Raw genomic sequence first — 17,895 nt, 5'->3', positions numbered from 1 at the left:
ATAGTAAATGTTCCATACGGTTGCTGAGCCTCCATCAACGCGCGTACTATCCGGGTGATTCAGGGGATATGCCATGGAACCAACGGTGCGGAACCGCAGAGGGGCAAGGGCTCTGGTGTTGAAGACGCGCAAGCTATGAAGTCTACACACGCGTCAAGCCGTCGAGAATCAAGAGAAATTTGTTTGCACATAGCGAACCCGACACCACCAGTGAGCTTCCTTCCCAAAAAAAGGAAAATGGGGAGGAGACTCGGGGCAAGGCGCCAGGATTATAAAGTGCGAATAGAATTGGTCTACTTCAGGCCTTGTTTGAAAATGGCCACTGCTTCCGATTTGATCATCGAGGCCTTATTCGCGACGGTATGTTGTCCCGACCTGAAGGGCAAATATGTATGTGAAAGAAGAAGGAAATCCTTAGGAGAAAATACAGGCTAGCTCAATGGGTGAAATATTTACCCCAGCAGTGGGGTGGATGCGGATGGGGTTGGTTGAGCTCATCACGAGACCTTTCACGTGTGGATCCCAAGATCACGATGGTTTTGGGTCATCGCTTTGTGGAGTGAAATGCATGCATGGATTTGAGATACTCCATTCGAAAGAGAGAGAGAGAGAGGGAAAATAAAAAATAAAAAAAAAAAAAAATCATTGGCTTTTGTTTTTTGGGATGAACGATAAGTTGTAGAGATGCGATGTACAAATCATGGCTGGCAAGGTTGAGTAGGTAAAAGGTACCCAGGGAGGAGGTACCTGCAGTACATACATTTACTTACAGTAAACAACCAAGGTTCTTGAAATGATCCAAACGTCGCAATCACGCAAACTCGTGTTCTCAATTGAAGTACCCGTGTCAACACCGCCAAGACATGGTTCAGTGTACCGTTGCTAGCACCAGAACTGAATACTCTCCCCTTGCAAACAGGGACGTAACATTCTGTTCCGATATAGACCTAGTCTATTTTTGGCCGGGACTCTCCAAAAAAGATTCCCCGCTACACCTTAAATGTGTCCAGAATAAACCTGGAGAGACACGGTGCGGGAAGACGTACGTGCCAGTGGGAACCCTCGTCGTGGCGGTTTCAACCTCCGACTTTTACCCTGTAATAGCTACTTGGATCAAGCCCAAGAAGTGCCCGCCGCCTGCGACAGGAAGAAATACATCTCAAACATTGAGGCAGGAAAAGAAGAAGAAGAAGAAAAAGAAGAGCAAAGCAAAGACAGAGAAAGAGAGAGAGAGAATCAATTGAGTTGGGAGACCCCAAACCATACGATCGTAAACCAAACCGCCCGCCGCCCTACATGCGGCCCCGAGCTCCGGCGTAAACCCTCCTCCCGAAAGCCGTTACATTTAGTTGCCCCTCGGGTTAACTGCACGCCTCGACTGTCCATTCATTGAGCCATCATGGCTTCCACCGCACCGACTACCGAGTCTCAAGGTCCGTCCTCGCCCAGCCTAGGCCAGACGCCCTCATCCACGCCCCCAATTCGTATTTATCCCCTCCCGCCACTCGTGGCTTGCTGCTGACCCTGACCGTTATACGTCGGCTCTTTTTGTTTTGCTTCCTACAGCATCAAAAAAGAAGAACAACAAAAAGAAGAAGACCGCCGGCAAGGCAAAGCCAGCAGAAAACGCTCAGCAGGAGGAGGAAGCGTCGGATGGAGAGGTAAGCGCCAGCTCTCATCAACCACCCTCTTCCAACTCTTTCCTTCGCGCAGCATGCTGACTTTGAGCTTTCCGATTACCTCTTGCTATGCAGACTGCACCCCCGCCAGAACCAGAAGATGAGGCGCCAGAAAATGGAGACGCTGCCAATGGCCATGCCGGTGCCAACGGCAAGTCACCCCAGCCACAGCCGCCCCAATCACCAACAGAAGAAGCCACACCACCATCAGACACCAGTCGACAGTCTCAATCGCAGGAAGGCAACACAGGAGACACGAGCGCGAAGCTGGCGGCCATGACGGAGGAGCGAGACGCCCTCCGGACCGAGGTTGAGCAGCTCCGCCGCCAGCTCGAGTCTCTCCGCGAATCTCATGCGACCGATACGTCCCAACTGCGCACCGAGCTCGAAGAGTCCGAGGCGGCCCGCGACCGCGCCGAGGACCAATACCAAACCCTCCTCGGAAGGGTCGAGAAGATCAAGGAGACCCTCGGGGACAGGCTTAAGCGGGACAGGGAGGAGCTGGCCGAGGCCAAGGACCGCGTGGAGGAGCTCGAGGGCCAGAGCGAGGGGCTTGTCAAGCGGGCGGAGGAGGCCGAGGCCGAGGCCGAGAGGTTGCGCGAGGAGCTGCACGAGTCCAACCGCGAGCTGTCGTCGCTGCGCAGCCGCGGCAACCTGTCGCAGCAGAACTGGCTCAAGGAGAAGGAGGACATGGCGCGGCAGCTGCACAGCTACAAGGTCGAGCTGGACCGGACGAGCAGCGCCATGGGCGAGTGGGAGGTCATCGCCATGGAGCAAAAGTCGGTCAGGGACAGCTTGGCCGACAAGGTGGCCGAGCTCGAGGCCGAGGCTGGCCAGCTGCGCGAGGCGCACGAGCGCGCCGCCTCGGAGCGGGACGCGCAGGCGCAGGCCGTCGATGCGCTGCAGAGGGCGCTGCGGGAGATCCAGGAGGCCAGGAAACGCGAGCTGCGCGAGGTCGTAGAAAGCTCCGAGGAGCAGCTCGAGGCCGCCAATAGGAAAGCCAAAGAGGCGGCCCGACTGGCTGAAGAGGCCGTGGCCGCCCGCGAGCAGTTGTCCAAGGAGCTGGAGCGCATGGCTCCGTTCGAGAAGGAGGTCAAGGAGAAGAACTTGCTGATTGGCAAGCTGAGGCATGAGGCTATCGTGCTCAACGATCACCTGACCAAGGCCCTCAAATACATTAAAAAGAACAAGCCGGAAGAAAACGTCGACAGGTATGTTGATCGTGTCTATCACACGAAGTGCTCCTCCGCCGCTTTTTTTTTTTTTTTTTTTTTTCTCACTAACGATACCTCATCAAACTCGTCCAGACAAGTCGTCACCAACCTTTTCCTACAGTTCCTAGCACTCGACCGCTCCGATCCCAAAAAATTTCAGGTATTACAGGTCATATCCGGCATCCTCAGCTGGAGCGAGGAGCAAAAAGAGCAGGCCGGGCTCGCGAGGCCGGGCACGTCCAGCAGTAGCCTACGGCTACCGTCGGCGCCCTTCCACCGCACCCCGAGCACGCCGTCGCTCAACACCGAGTTCTTCAGCGAGTCGTCGACGACGCCCACCAATAAGGAGTCGCTCGCGGAGCTCTGGGCAGGCTTCCTTGAGAGGAGCGTCGACGAGGCCGGCACCGGCGTGGCCGGCATGGGCCTCGGGTCGAGAAAAGGGAGCATGTCTAGCAACGCGACGGGGACGACTAGGCCAGATACTAGAGGGGCTTGAGCGAGTCAGAGTCGGGGAACAGGGGGAAGAGTACCAGAAGGCTTATGTATGGTAGAGGAGAAAGCAGAGGAAGGCCGTGGCATATTGGTCATCTTGATGAATGGTCCTAGATCTTGAGCCCCTTTTATTGGCATATGTTTTTATTCATTCTTTAGCGGAAACGCCAGAGCAGTATTTCATATAATGCCTGGCCTTTTTCTCTGGAGTTATATTGCCGACCAGGCTTTCTTTCATCTGATCTAGGCATCATGCACGTCCACCTAGAGATTTTCCACAGCACGGGAGCAGGCCATGAACTCGTGTCACAGTACAGAGAAGAAGGCCAGTGAACTGTCAATTCTCAGCATTTCATTTCGACAGCTTTTTTTTTTTTTTTTTTTTTTTTTTTTTTTTTTTTTTTTTTTTTTTTTTTTTTTTTTTTTTTTACCATCTTATAGCAATCTAACTTATTCTTTTGGAGTGTCATCCTCTGAAATCACTGCCTCGATGACATTCCGTGCATAAGTCTCGGCATCCTGCGAGATGGCCGAGATCTTGATGCGGTTCTCCAACGCATCCTTGACCCCATCCACGACCTCCCTGTCCTCCATGACATCATTCATAACGCCCACCTCGTGCGCCCAATAGGCGTGAGACCTCGCCCTCAGCGCCGAATCCCGACTCGCCGTGTTCTTGACGATGGACACGGCACTCAGCCGGCTCTTGGCGCTGGCGAGCGCGCGCGTGACGGCCTCGACGCGCTCCAGTGGGCTGGGCGGCTCCGTGAACAGACGCCTGGTTGAAGAAAGCCAAATCAGCCCCGCGATGACAACGTCCAGGGCCGCAAAGGCGGCATGGCGCCAGCGCCGCGCGGCCCAGAAGAACATGTCGAGGTCCCCGGGGCGGAGGGCGCGCGCGTTGGACTGGTGGTCGTAGGCGTTGACCATGTACAAATCCACGGCGGCGATGGCAACCGCGGACATGACGGCGACGCTGCGCCACCTGCGACCCTCGCCGCCCGAGACCAGGCCCGACGTCGCAATGGCGAGAAGGGCCAGGTTGAGGAGGTGCGGGGCGAGCAGGTCCGGCAGCGCGTAGTACAGGTATGTGTTTGGCTCCTCCGACACGCAAAAGGGGCAGTCGGCCAGCGCGTCCGGGCCGAACTTGAGGTACAGCAGGCGGCTCTCGAGGTTGACGAAGCGGGCGCGCAGGGCCTCGTCAGTCGCCGTGAGGCTGCCATTGGGGCGCATGTGCGCCAGGCGGTTGAAGAGGACGTCGGTGGGTATCTGGATGCGGGAGTCGGTGAGGACAAAGATGTTCTCGGGAGAGAGCGTCGGCAATGTCTTGGCTATGAAGGCGATCGCTATGGCGCACAGGAGGATTATGACCCGCTGCGCACCTGGCGAGGGAGGGCGGATAGGTTGATTTGACTGGGCGGATGAGGCGCGGAGGCTGCGATAGTAGCCGATCATCTTTGGCAATAAGAAAGGTCCAAAGAAAAGTAGAAGGGACTTGATACTATCGTATGCCTTAGTTTTAAAACGTCACGTTCTAATTGTTGTGAGTCCAAAAGTCCGTCACAATACTTACGTCCCCCAATTTATTGACAACATGATGGCGGTAGTTTAGGACAGGAGACTCCCTTTTTAGAATACAAAGTAAATGTTGTATCCTGTGTTCCAGGCTGTTAAGACTCTGACTCTACAGACGAGAGTAGCCCGTGGCCCTTTTTGCGCGGCACTCTAGAATCTGGCGCTGTTTGGATTGATGGTTTGCGGGTTGAAGAGAAGGTGACGTTCCAGAGGCACCCAACTTCCCAAGTTACTGACATACCTCGCACCTACAAGGGATGAACAAGTAAAGGTTAGCTGGAAGTCGCGACGTTGCCCGACAGGGGTTGGTCTTTATCTTTCAGCCAGGTGTCTTATCGGTCTGCCTGCCGGCCGGAAGCGGACATGGGAAGGCAAAGTGGGGTCGTCGCGTTTGTTCCCACAGCTTGAAGCAGATAAAATCCTTTCCTAAAATTTCCTCATCGCCTGGCCGTTTTCGTTCTCACAAACACTCGCCAGAAGTCGCGAGTAAAAAGAGAAGCAACATTCTAGAGTGTCTCTCCAGAACCACAACTCTGGTTATACTGGCTCGATTTAGCCACCAGAACATGCATGTTCTGAAAAACACCTGAGCGAGAGAAACACCTTGAAACGTAGAACCAGCGACTTGTCGACCTGCTTTCCATCAAAGCAAGGCGTCCCGACGAGGAAGGTCGGGTTGGCACTATCGAAGCTTTGATGACCTTTATTCACCATGGTCCTTCAAAGTCAATATGACTGCCTAGAACGAGCCAAAGTACTCTGCCAAGAGTCATCTCACGTAGTGTTGCAGGGCATGAGTTCCTTCGGGGACAATGATATTCTTTGCGTCAAATTGATGAGAGACAAAAACATGATGAGCGCCAGGAGATGGTTTTAGAAGTCCATAACGTCTAGTAAAAAATTAGAGAGGAAGACTGGCTTCAAAGTAACTATAGCTCCTTTTTTCCCTCCTTCGTAGCCGTCGATGCAGCCTTGGTTTTCTCATCACCTTTGCCAACAGATGCCGCCGCCTTGACCGGAACGGCCTGCTTGACCTTGCTCTCCCGCATGCCCAGCACAAAGACCACGAGTGCCGTTATGGCATCCTTGATCAGCACCACAAAGCCCGTGCATGCGAGCTGCCACGAGGCTATGCTTACGCTGCCCATGGGCGCACGCGGGAACGACACGAGCCACTCTGCGTAGTACGGAAACCAGCCGTAGGGCAGCCAGAACATGGGGACCTTGGCATACCAAAATGGGAGGAAGTATCGTAGTCCCTGAGTGGCTATCCAACGGATTCCGGTGATGTATTTGTCAAAGTTGCCTTTGGTCGAGTCGAGTGCGGATTCTGCGGTTGAGGCAAAGAGCATCCAGTGGTCAGCTAAACGGATCCTTTCCAGTGTCCGACATGCTCAAAACCCGAGAGCGTCCTGTGCTTACTCTGCTTCTCTAGTTGCTCCAGCAGCTTGTCGTGCTGTCTACGCAGCTTTGCCCACTTGGCAAACTCATCCTGACTGCTAGTAGCGTTCAGCTCACGGCGAACTTTGAGGTATTCCTGCTGGAGCTTCCGTTGCTCGGCAAACTGTGTCGACAGTTTGGTCGGCAAGGCATTGAAGATCCTCCATAGCTGTTTGACAACGACGGCAAGAGTTAGCTTGGGAATCTGGTTGCTCGCATAAGTGGTCGCCGGGGACTATCGGTCGGTAGCTTTTTTCGAGCCGGCTTACCAGGTTGTTGATGGTCGCTGCGCCGATTGTGTTGATGAGCTCAACAGCGACCTCGATGGTGAAGATCAGAATCAGGAGTGAAGGCATCTTTGGGCTCGGGCTTCCTTTCGCTATGGCCCAGGGCCTTTGTTGTCGCGTGCTTTGCGGCGTGCGGTCCACGGACGAGGGGTATAATGGACAGACACGGTGTGGTTTTGGTGTCTTTGTGCAAGAGCGTGGGCTTGCCACGAAGCAAGCAGCTTGCAGCTTGACCAGAACAGCTTTGGCGGGCCCCGCTTCCTGATCAGCAACACGTCACTCTGAACATCTCGCCTACCCTGCATCAGCCCCCCCAAAAGGGTTTCCACCGCCATCGACATCGCTACTTTAATTGTTTGCCCTCACTTCATACAAAATCCTCGGCATGGCATCTGCTCAGGGACTGGCTGCAAGGTCTAATGTGGATGACTGCAACGTTGTAGCATATCAAGCTATCGCAGATGTTCTTACTCACCAACCCCTGCCGCAACCAGGTGCAAACCAAGCACAGCTACTAGAAATTGAGATTCTTGGGCAAAGCCATCCAGTCCCTCCAGGCTCGCATGTCCTCCAGGATGAAAATGCCGTGGCTGTACCCAAAGCCTCGCTTATATCGGCTTTTACAGAAGCCCGCAGAAGATTTCTGCAGTTGATGCAAGACATCTCCCGCCATGATTCCCAAGTCCTCGAGGCCACGGCCGTGATGCTCCTCTTCGACCCGGAGCACCTGACCGCCGCAAACACGCGCAAGAGGCTTCTCTTGCTGCAGGCTTCTCGAAGCAGCATGGATGTTTTTGCTCCCCTGTTATCTCGAGAGATGTGGCTCGTCGACTCGCTTCTCACGAGCCGTCTGAACCGACACACAAAATCTCCAACGTTGTGGGGTCACCGAAGATGGCTGGTCCGGATGTGTACCACCACATGGGGCCTGCCGATTAAAATTTACGATAGTTTTGTTCAATTGGTGATGGTCTCGGCGGAGAGACACCCAAGGAACTATTATGCCTGGAGCCATGCACGATATTTGATGACGTTGCATGGCAGCCCGTCCAAAGAAACAGTATGCACAAACCACGCACAGGAAACTCGCAGGATCACCGAGGCTGTGAAGGTCTGGGTATTCCGGCATCACAGCGACACGTCAGGGTGGTCATTTTTGGCGCACCTCAGTCTCTATATGCCAGAGGAGGAGTGGAAGGCCATAGTCAAAGAGACGGCAGAGTTGGCCATGTCGCTGCGGTGGACAGGCGAGTCTGTTTGGGTATTCTTGCGTTCGGCCATTGCCTCTGGAAGATCGGGGCTGGCTGGCAAGGAGAGCTTTGCCGCGGCAGTCGAGGCTCTGCATTGCGCGCTATCACAGGAGCCCAAGAGACTCGAGACTGTACGCAAGGCTGAACACTGGGTTCAGATCCACGAACGTGTGAGTCTGGATGCGTCTAGATGATTGTTGAGCGGTTAGACTCTACTGTCGTCAAATAAATTGACTGACCGCATTTCCATCCGTCACATGATGCATGCATAGCGTGATCCTCAAAAGACATTGTATATGACACTTTGATTCGCGGCAAGTTGACGACAAGAAAGAATTTTTATACACTAGGGCGACATGCAGATATAAGGATGTTCCATTATCAGATCCTTCGTGCGAATTTCTGACATTGGCATGGCCAAGACGCCAAAGCCTGGCGGCTTTCTAAGGGCGTTAATGTTCAAAGCGGGCCGGGGAATAAAGAACCAAGAACTCTGGCTCGATTGGTGTCCGTCCTCTTACTACCGAGAGGGCCTTGCGAGCGGGAAACGGTCGTCTTTTTTTGAAGCCAGGTACACAATCCGATCTAGGACTAGACCTAGACCATTGTTTCCTTGGAGGTCCCCTCCACATATTGATTACGCCTCATAGATAGGTGGTTTGAATGCAAGCCATGCAGAGGCGTTGGGCGTACTACACAGTGAAATTGATGCCGCGCTAATTAGGATCATGTTGGAGACTATTGTCATGGAGACGGCAAGTCCTTCCCGCGATGTTCCAATCAACGGAGGAGTTTCAAGACATCATCAGCGTTTCTTTTCCTTTTCTTTTTTTTCGAAATCGCACGTGGCGCCTAGCGCGGCTCGAGAAAAAAAAAAAAACATTTTGGTTGCGAAAAGCAGAGACGGCGGTGGACTTGCCTCGCCTCCGCTTGCCCATCATAAGTATTTGTTTTTGTTGATAACCGGATGGCCAGGAGACGTGCGAATCGATTCCTCTCTGGGCAGCGAGCTACTGCAGGTCAAGGGCTAGGAGAGATTGTACGCGACTGTTGGAACCCTTATTTTTCTTGGCTCTGCTGAGGGAGAGCCCTGGGAGCCTTGAAAGTATTAATTTGGCGCCGAGAAGCAACCGCGGTGCGGGCGTCGTTCATCCTTTAGCGCACCCGCCTACCCTGAACCGGAGCTAACAACCAGATGGCGGGTTTGACGTGCGGACGATGATTGGTGCCTTTTTCGATTTCATTCAATGGTGTCGATCGACGTTCGACACGCGACCGTCTCACTCCATTTCTTCAAGTATTGTTCTCTTGTAGTACCAAGTATTTGCTGTAGCGCGGTATAATGTTTATTGGACATCTGAGGTGCCAAACAACATGCATTCCGTCCGGTGTGCCAGAGACCGGGGAAATGATTTCGAGTATATCTCTTGCATATTACAAGCATTTATTCGCGGTTCGCGGTTGATTGTACGGGTTCATCTATCCGAAAGAGACACGAAGCTGGGATAAAAAGACTCAGCCAGTCTACTACTTTGGCACCCGCGTGGGGTAAAAGTCCGTGTGTGGTGGATCTGGATGGAGAACAACCAACCACCAAGAGAACAGCTTTCCATGGGTGATTTTGCGCAATCTGTGGGGGGTTCGTGGGTCTTAATCCTACCAGGATCCACTTTGAGCCGATTTGCTGATCATTCGACAGTTGATAGAGTCAGTTTTCTTTTTGTCTCCCGTCTTTCGTTTCTTCAACTGATTAAGGGAATATAGGTAATAATAACGTTCGGTACCTGCAGTAGACTCGAGGTACTTGTGTAGTATATAGATTTTGCAGACGCTCAGCCACTACACGGACATAAACGACGGAGATTCATTTACAGACAATACCTAATTTCCCTCGAAAACCCTCAACGCAAAGATTGCAATCCCTTTATTTATCGGGAGGTCGGCAAAGTACAACCAAGCCAAATTTGGGAAATTGACAAGCGCGCGATCCCTGGTTTACTGTCCACCATCCATGACCTCCGTGTTGGGCTGCATTCGCCTAGCGCTGCTGACCATCGAGCCACCAGGGTCTAGTACTACTGTGGATGCAAGTAGACGTACGTGACTGCAGCGGCTTTATCGACATCCTTGTCTGAAATGGAGGGCAAGGGGGCGGTTATGTAGCTGTTCAGAGTCGTTGTTTTTTTTATTGTGGTAGCTTCGTATCGTTCTCAATCGACGAGTCCACCGACGACGTGACCCCTTTTCCACTCTTATTGGTGCCCCGCGCTCGCTTTAACCAGCCAGACCAGCCTTCTTTACCACTCAAATAACCTCGTTTGGTTTCCCTTCGACCTCGTCCATTCATACTTTTGCCACGCTCCCCATACCTCATGAGGTACGACCGACCCTAGAGCTGGTTTTCTTTGTTTCTTAATAGCGACCAGTAGAGGCATAGTTTTTTTTTTTTTTTTCTTGTTACCACTGGCATTTTTGATTTTTTACCTTTTTTTGTTTCTTTCTTGGGTGTTGTCCATCTTTCTAGTCTAATCCTGGGTTTGGGTACTTGTCTATCTACCTCCCTAATCAAGCTTGGTGGATCTACCTGATCAGCTGGCAATCACCCTCCTTTCATGCCCGGCATCATTTTGCTCACAGATTTTTGTCTCTCTCGGCCAGCGTAACGAAGCTCAACATTGCCGACGCCACCATCCTTGGCTCCTCTTTGTCTTGCATAGGAAGTGGTTCTCTTGTCTTGCGTTGTCTGGCGTTTCTCCGTTTCTCCAGTTGCAACCGGCCCGGGTACCGTCTCCCGGCTTACAGAACATTCCTGTGCAACTTTTCCACCTTGGCATACAATTTCTCAGACTCTCTTCTTGCATTCTGCCATTTGTTCCAGCATCGGCGTTTCTGTTTGGGCATTCAATCCTGTTACCTGGTCCCCCGACCTCGACTTATCCGGTCTATAACCAATGCGGCCTACATAATCACTAATCATTCCCTTGTTCCATCGGGGGGGAAGAGCGAGGGAGGGCTTGGGTTGGATATTGGTCGGCTTTTATCTCTGCCGCAAGACGACACAATTTACATCGTCTACTGCTGAGAGAAGCAAATTCTCCATTCGTCGGCCCTTCTCACCATGCTTGCTATATATCTCGCTTATCTGGCTCTTTGGGTTACTAGCAGTCATGCTTTCTTCCCTTGGATACCATGCGAGGAAGACAGCAGCTGTGAGGCTCAGAAGAGTCAAAAACGAGGCCCTGAAAGTGGTGGGGTTGTGACCTTCCCTCTGTCCAGGAGGGCGTCCAATGTAAGCTTCGTGTGACGGCGCCTGTCACCGACACTGCTGTGCAACCATACTGACTAGTTGCGACACTACAGAACCAAGCGGTCGAGTCCCATGGGGAGAGCATATCGCGAATAGCTCGGTATCTCTCAGCCAAGTACAGTCAGACGGCCTCGTCTGGAAACGACGAGCAACATGAGGAATCAAACTTGGCCAGGCGGCAGAATAACAGATATACGATATCCAGGGCCCGGGATCCCAAGACTGCAGACAGCATACCACTCCACCAGGATGGCACCGACTTTTCGTACTTTGTGGATGTCGGCTTAGGCTCTGGTCCAAAGCAAATGCTGATGCTCTTGGATACTGGTGCCGGCACAACCTGGATCATGGGCTCGACGTGCAAGTCGACTCCGTGCACCATCCACAACACTTTTGGATCTGGCGATTCATCCACCTTCAAGGCTGAAGCGAAGGATTTTTCAATCAGCTACGGCAGCGGATCGGTTTCTGGATCGCTGGCACGGGACACGCTCTCGCTCGCTGGCAAGAAGATCCCGATGACTATCGGTATTGCCAGCGATACATCCGATCACTTCAACCATTTCCCATTCGACGGTATTCTTGGCTTATCCATGGCCAACGGCGCCACGGACAATCTGCTTCAGACTCTCAAGAAGGAGAAGGCATTCAAGTCCAACGTGATGGGGGTTTATGTCAGTCGCAACTCGGACGGACCCAACATGGGCGAGGTCACTTTTGGTGGGATCGATTCGACAAAGCACGTTGGGGATATCACGTACAGCAAAGTTCCGGAAAATGCTGGTGGTGTCTGGGCCATCCCTATGGGCGACTTTTCATACGATGGCAAGAAGGCTGGTATCTCGGGAAGACGCGCCTATATCGACACGGGAACGACATACATCTTCGGTCCACCTGGTGATGTCAACGCTATCCACAAGCAGATCCCCGGTGCGAAGAGCTCCGATGGAGTGACCTACACGGCACCTTGCGACTCGAACAAGCCCTTGACCGTCTCCTTCTCGGGCGCCAGCTACACCATCTTCACGAGCGATTGGCTGCAGGCTCCCAATTCCAACGGCGAGTGTGTCAGTAATCTGTATGGCAACGAGGTCGTCAGGGGTAGCTGGTTGCTCGGGTCTACATTCCTCAAAAATGTCTATGCCGTCTTCGACATGGACCAAACCCGCATTGGCTTCGGCCCTCGGGCTGTTCCACCTCAAATCACATCGACCACGAGCGCCTCAGAAACACCGGTAACGACCTCGGCGCCTCTGGCACACGGCCCAACCACTCCAGAAGCGAATGGCTCTGCTACGGGCGGAACGTCGACGTCGTCAACAGGGTCGGCCCGGCCTTCATCTAACCAGCCGTCAAGTCCAGCCCAACGCATATATCTCAGTCGATACGTGTTGGCTGCATCATTCTTTATTGCAGGAACGACTGCTTCGGGGCTTTGATGATGACCTCCTCGGCACCATTTTTTTTTATTGAAAAAAAAGAAGAAAAAAAGCGTCGTGTGTCCTACATTCAACAAGAAGGCATCCGGATAATCAGCATAGCCAGAATATGTCATGGATTTATCAGCGAAAAGAAACGAGGAAAGAAAATGATGAGTAAAGTGAGAGCCAGGGCTTAGTGAGGAGGATTTTGCTTGTTGCAAATAACCAGCATGTGCATTCGATAGCACCTTACCATTTGCAGGTTGGCGTCCATGGCGGACGGTGGAACGGTATTGAGATGAGCTCGTCAAGTGTATTTTATTGTAAATTATGATACCCACCCGGAAGGGTACACAGAAGTACATAGCGAACAGTCGAATAGCGACTGAAAAGTTGTTTGGATACTCGGGGTGCCTTTGTGCCAACAGGAATGCAATTGGGACGTACCTTGGGTTTTTGTACCTAGACTAGTGCGTACAGAAAACGTCTTCAGCTGATGGAAACTATTCCAGTCCAGACTAGACTCGCGAAAACTCCTTAGAACGACGTCGCATAATCCTCGGCCTGGTGCTTTTCAAAAAACAGAGGATGCATCACGGCGCAGCTGGCTTTTATGTCGAACGGTGGTTGGTTGCAAGGTGTGCCAAGTCGGTGGGTGCGGCAATCAACGCTGATCACTCAGCTTACTTACTTATCGTTAGCACAAAGTACCGCCAATATGCGCGGCGGCTATAAATTGTACTTGGATTTCATGTTCGTCAAGTGGATCCGGTTGCAAGGTCAGGTACCAGACTAAGCTAAGCGCACACCGTGAACAACCCAAAAAACGCTCTGACGGGCAAGCAGGGGTAAGTACACTAACATTACGGTTTCCCTGCGTGTCAAGTTTGCTCCTGAAAACGCAGAAAAGACCCTTAAATGTCCGTCGGGCGGAACTTGACGTCCATAGAGGCAAGATACCTACCTGTCTGGTTCCTTTGCCTCCCGAATCATCTCTCAGAAATACAGCCTCTTTTCCATAGACATTGGTTGTTTGTCCAGAAATAAAAAGAAATACTAAGGCGACAATCCTTGGAGCAGACAGCGCAAGCAGAGAGCACCTTTGACCTCGGTAGCAACCCAACCGAAAGCATCAGCGATCCCGAGCAGCTTACAACGTCGTATTGGGGCACACACGACACACAAAACAACTGCCAACCCGGACTGTCTTCTTTCGCCGACGCCCCCAATACGCACTATCCGGACGAATTTGAGCAGTTACGAGAACTTGAAAACCATTGCTGGGGCAGCATAAGATGCGCTGGTGATGAACCGGCTGCCAATGGCCAAGGCCAGATCTTCGTTCCTCGGAAGCAGCAGCTCCACGCCGCGTGCCAACGACAACGAGGAGGACATTGGCCTGCTGGCCTCTCACAACCAAGATGTCGCTCCTGCCGGCGCGGCAATAACATCACCCAGGTCGGTGCCGCAATCCTCAGAGCAGCAGCAACAACATCATCAAAACCAACAACAACCCTCAGACTCGAAACCGCTCTCGAGAAGACCACAATCCCTACAGAACACAGAGCGCCGACCGTCTGCACTACACTCGCCCAGCCTCACGGGCGGCTCGCGCACACCCCGCACGCCCAATCGAGTACGCTTCGATCTGCAGCCCATCGTCGTCGGCGGGGGCGTCGGCGCAGCCAACAATAATGGCCGCCGGGCATCCAATGGCAACACCCAGGGGGGTCCAGGACAGGGTCTGGGGGGCGAGTACAACCACCCGCTGCTGGCGCTGTCGTCTCCTTCGTCGCGCTCCAGCTTCGACAGCTACGACAGCGAATTCGACGTCGACTCTGAGCCCGAGAACGCCGAGACGGAGCGCCGTCTGCCGCTGCTCACCAACATCGAGGCGCCCTCGGTCTCGGTGGCCAACAGCGGAGCGGACTGGGTCGACGGCGGCGCCGAGTGGGCCGAGGACCACAACCGGCCCAAGAGCGGCCTGCGCGCGGCATTTATGAACATGGCCAACAGCATCATTGGCGCGGGCATTATCGGCCAGCCGTACGCTTTCAAGAACGCGGGCCTGCTGGCCGGCGTGTTCTTGCTCATCTCGCTGACCGTCGTCGTCGACTGGACCATCTGCCTCATCGTGATCAACAGCAAGCTCTCGGGAGCAAACAGCTTCCAGGGGACGGTGGAGCGTTGCTTCGGCAAGCCCGGCCTCATCGCCGTCAGCGTGGCCCAGTGGGCTTTTGCGTTTGGCGGCATGGTGGCCTTTGGTGTCATTGTGGGCGACAGCATACCGCATGTCTTCCTGGCAATCTGGCCTGATTTGCGCAACATACCCGTGCTCGGGTTACTCGCTGACCGCCGTGCCGTCATTGTGATTTTTACCCTGGGCATTAGCTATCCGTTGACGCTGTATCGTGACATTTCCAAGGTGCGTGCGTTATAATTTGGGGGGTTGTGAAGGGGAAGCGTTGGGCAGGATGGCTTTTTATTACCTTTCTTGTCTGCATACTGACCAAGCACAAAATGACAGCTCGCTAAAGCTAGCACATTTGCTCTAGTGAGCATGCTGGTCATTGTCTTTACGGTCGTTATTCAGGGACTTTTAACTCCCAAAGAGCTGAGGGGCTCCTTTGACACGTCACTCCTGACGGTGAATACGGGTATAGCCCAAGCCATTGGCGTAATATCTTTCGGTAAGAAAAAATCATATTGATATTTGATATTTCCTATTTCATATGTGACAGACTTGATAGGCCAAAAACCCCCTACTGACACAACTGCCAACGCATCCATGTACATGCATACAGCCTTTGTCTGTCATCACAACTCCCTCCTCATCTACGGATCCCTCGAGAAGCCGACAATAGACCGGTTCTCGCGCGTGACGCACTACTCGACGGGTGTGTCGATGCTGGCCTGCCTCCTCATGGCGCTCGCGGGGTTCCTGACCTTTGGCGACAAGACGCTGGGCAACGTTCTCAACAACTTCCCGGCCGACAACACCATGGTGACGATAGCACGGCTCTGCTTTGGGCTCAACATGCTCACCACGCTGCCGCTCGAGGCCTTTGTGTGCCGCGAGGTAATGTTCAACTACTACTTCCCCGGAGAGCCCTTCAACCTGAATCTGCACCTCATCTTCAGCTCTGCCCTTGTGGTTAGCGCAATGGCCCTGAGCCTGATGACGTGCGACCTGGGCGTCATCTTTGAGCTCGTCGGGTCCACCAGCGCCTGCGCCATGGCGTACATTCTGCCGCCCCTCTGCTACATCAAGCTGGCGAGCCGGAGCTGGCGGACCTATTGCGCCTGGGCCGTCGTCGTCTTTGGGTGCTTGGTGTTTGTCGTGAGCCTGTTCCAGTCCTTGGAGAAGATCATTACAGGTAAGTCGGCCTCCGTCTCTGGATGGCGATATGCTGCTGACATCAGACTCTTTGTCTTGCTTTTACCAGGCAACGGAGGGCCGGCCGTCTGCATGTAGACCAACTTTGGAAAGACGATAGTGTATTGTTGCTGTTTCTCAATATTTAATAGTTGACCAAGCCATTCTCGTTGTCCATCGCCGTCTGAACCTGAGAGAGCATATCTGCCTGCTGTTGTATGTATGCCGGCCAATTATATGAGCATAATCTTTTAGTGAACCTCTGGTTCCCTACCTTCAGGGACATGCCATCAATAATTACATTGTTTATAAACGCAACTGATCAGCCGCCTGCTTGGCGACGTAATCACCCTACCCTTCTCACGATCTGCCGTTCAAGGGTCTGCCGGTGTGGGGGGAGCGGGGGCGAGGTATTGGTTGCCAGCGTAGCTCAAAGTTAGGAGGGGGCGGGCAGGTTGTATGCCCTGCATAATGGTGGTGCAGCTGCCATGGTGGCTCATCCGTACCAAGAACACTTGATAATCATAACCACACGTGTCAGGCGAGAAGCAGAGATAACTAACTACCTTCTATGGCTACTACCGGTCTGAAGAAAGGAGCCAACTTATTCTTAGTCCGATAACACAGTCTGATCAGCTGCTTGGACTAGATAAACAAAACGGCTAGTGCTTTTTTTTTTTTTTTTTTTCTCTCTCTGTCTCTCTTTTATCCCTCACCGTATGTTTCAGCCAAAAGCACATTCTGTGCCTTTTCTCCCTTCCTAAAAAAAATCGGTTTACTCGGGACTTGTCGACGTAGGGGCAGAGGGATCCATGGGGGGTCCCCTAGCCTGCATTCTCCGAAACGGTCCAACGGGATCGCGCGGATTGGAGAGCAAAGCAGTAACGGAGTGTGGTGTCAAGAAAAACAAAACACCCCACACCAAATCTGCAAAAGACAAGGTTAGCGCTGCGTTGTTTTTCCGTTTTTGTACTGCGAATTTGGGTTCATGATCTTCGCGCCGGGTTCATGCAAGTAAACTCCGGCTCTAAAGCTAGATGATGCACTGCTACTGGTGTAAATGCCCTTGTACAAAAAAAGGGGGCGTGTAGGTACTTTGCAAAGTACCTACATACCTTGGTGTTTTCGTCCGACAGATTGGAGCATTTACCATGTTGTTCATTCAGGCATCTGCTCACGAGGAGAGGGGGGAGTGTGTGTCATGGGGAGGGGAAGAGAGACAGAGAAAGAGCTACTTCTCACTTGTACACCACTATATAAGATCCTCACATGACCCCGCTCTCAAGTACCTTCAGCTCTCAACGCACACACTCTCTCTCTCTCTCGTTCCAACCACTGTCAATCAAACCGACAAAAGCAAAAGAAGACGTCTGTTGAACTTTTCTCGAAACATTTAAAGAAAAAAAAATCAGAATCTCCAATCAATCAATCAATCAAACAAACCTCGCAAACATGCATGACAAGACCTGCCCCAAGTGCGGAGCTGCTTCTGACGGCAGCTCCAAAACATGCGGCTCGTGCGGAGCTGTAAGTCACGACAAAAAAAGACCATTCCCCCTCGAGACAGGACAAAGCATAAAATCAATCACATATTACTACATCACTGCTCGGGTCTATGCCGCCAGGCTTTGCTTTTTTTTATTTTTGTTCAGAGACTGACCCAAAATCATTTGCGTTTGTGAAACAGAGCTGCCCCGTCTAAGATCTGTCGAGAATCGACGATGATCACCATCACGTTTTCACTCCAGTAGACTTGTCTTTTCTTGTTCTTGTTCTCGCAAGACAAACGGGAGATAACGTCAGATACGGATCTCGGACTTTTTCTTTGTGGATATGGGTGGTTTTGTTTTTAGG

General features: G+C 52.6%; 7 protein-coding genes across 7 annotated transcripts; 5 read left to right on the top strand and 2 right to left on the bottom strand.

Moving 5' to 3' along the window:
* Positions 1 to 1,399: 1,399 nt before the first annotated feature.
* PpBr36_01821 (uncharacterized protein) lies at positions 1,400 to 3,389 on the top strand (the record flags this gene model as incomplete). The annotated part of the gene is made up of 4 exons (XM_029889005.1): positions 1,400 to 1,433; positions 1,567 to 1,661; positions 1,755 to 2,890; positions 2,987 to 3,389. The coding sequence occupies 4 exons, from the start codon at positions 1,400 to 1,402 to the stop codon at positions 3,387 to 3,389; spliced, it is 1,668 nt and encodes a 555-aa protein (XP_029751719.1).
* Positions 3,390 to 3,835: 446 nt separating this feature from the next.
* On the bottom strand, positions 3,836 to 4,981 carry PpBr36_01820 (uncharacterized protein; the record flags this gene model as incomplete). The annotated part of the gene is made up of 2 exons (XM_029889004.1): positions 3,836 to 4,886; positions 4,959 to 4,981. 2 exons carry the CDS (start codon positions 4,979 to 4,981, stop codon positions 3,836 to 3,838), a joined length of 1,074 nt encoding a protein of 357 aa, XP_029751127.1.
* Positions 4,982 to 5,889: 908 nt separating this feature from the next.
* On the bottom strand, positions 5,890 to 6,756 carry PpBr36_01819 (uncharacterized protein; the record flags this gene model as incomplete). The annotated part of the gene is made up of 3 exons (XM_029889003.1): positions 5,890 to 6,290; positions 6,383 to 6,569; positions 6,670 to 6,756. 3 exons carry the CDS (start codon positions 6,754 to 6,756, stop codon positions 5,890 to 5,892), a joined length of 675 nt encoding a protein of 224 aa, XP_029750709.1.
* Positions 6,757 to 7,072: 316 nt separating this feature from the next.
* On the top strand, positions 7,073 to 8,131 carry PpBr36_01818 (uncharacterized protein; the record flags this gene model as incomplete). Its single annotated transcript, XM_029889002.1, has 1 exon — positions 7,073 to 8,131. One exon carries the CDS (start codon positions 7,073 to 7,075, stop codon positions 8,129 to 8,131), a length of 1,059 nt encoding a protein of 352 aa, XP_029750708.1.
* Positions 8,132 to 11,055: 2,924 nt separating this feature from the next.
* PpBr36_01817 (uncharacterized protein) lies at positions 11,056 to 12,683 on the top strand (the record flags this gene model as incomplete). Its single annotated transcript, XM_029889001.1, has 2 exons — positions 11,056 to 11,226; positions 11,298 to 12,683. 2 exons carry the CDS (start codon positions 11,056 to 11,058, stop codon positions 12,681 to 12,683), a joined length of 1,557 nt encoding a protein of 518 aa, XP_029751570.1.
* A 1,288-nt stretch (positions 12,684 to 13,971) lies between these two features.
* On the top strand, positions 13,972 to 16,140 carry PpBr36_01816 (uncharacterized protein; the record flags this gene model as incomplete). The annotated part of the gene is made up of 3 exons (XM_029889000.1): positions 13,972 to 15,090; positions 15,193 to 15,355; positions 15,470 to 16,140. 3 exons carry the CDS (start codon positions 13,972 to 13,974, stop codon positions 16,138 to 16,140), a joined length of 1,953 nt encoding a protein of 650 aa, XP_029751394.1.
* A 1,353-nt stretch (positions 16,141 to 17,493) lies between these two features.
* On the top strand, positions 17,494 to 17,700 carry PpBr36_01815 (uncharacterized protein; the record flags this gene model as incomplete). Its single annotated transcript, XM_029888999.1, has 1 exon — positions 17,494 to 17,700. One exon carries the CDS (start codon positions 17,494 to 17,496, stop codon positions 17,698 to 17,700), a length of 207 nt encoding a protein of 68 aa, XP_029751396.1.
* Between the last annotated feature and the right edge of the window lie 195 nt (positions 17,701 to 17,895).

The sequence above is a fragment of the Pyricularia pennisetigena genome, chromosome 2 (assembly GCF_004337985.1).
Source record: "Pyricularia pennisetigena strain Br36 chromosome 2, whole genome shotgun sequence".
Taxonomy (NCBI): domain Eukaryota; kingdom Fungi; phylum Ascomycota; class Sordariomycetes; order Magnaporthales; family Pyriculariaceae; genus Pyricularia; species Pyricularia pennisetigena.
Note: the sequence above shows the minus strand (reverse complement) of the source record. Positions and strands in the feature narration are given on the sequence as shown.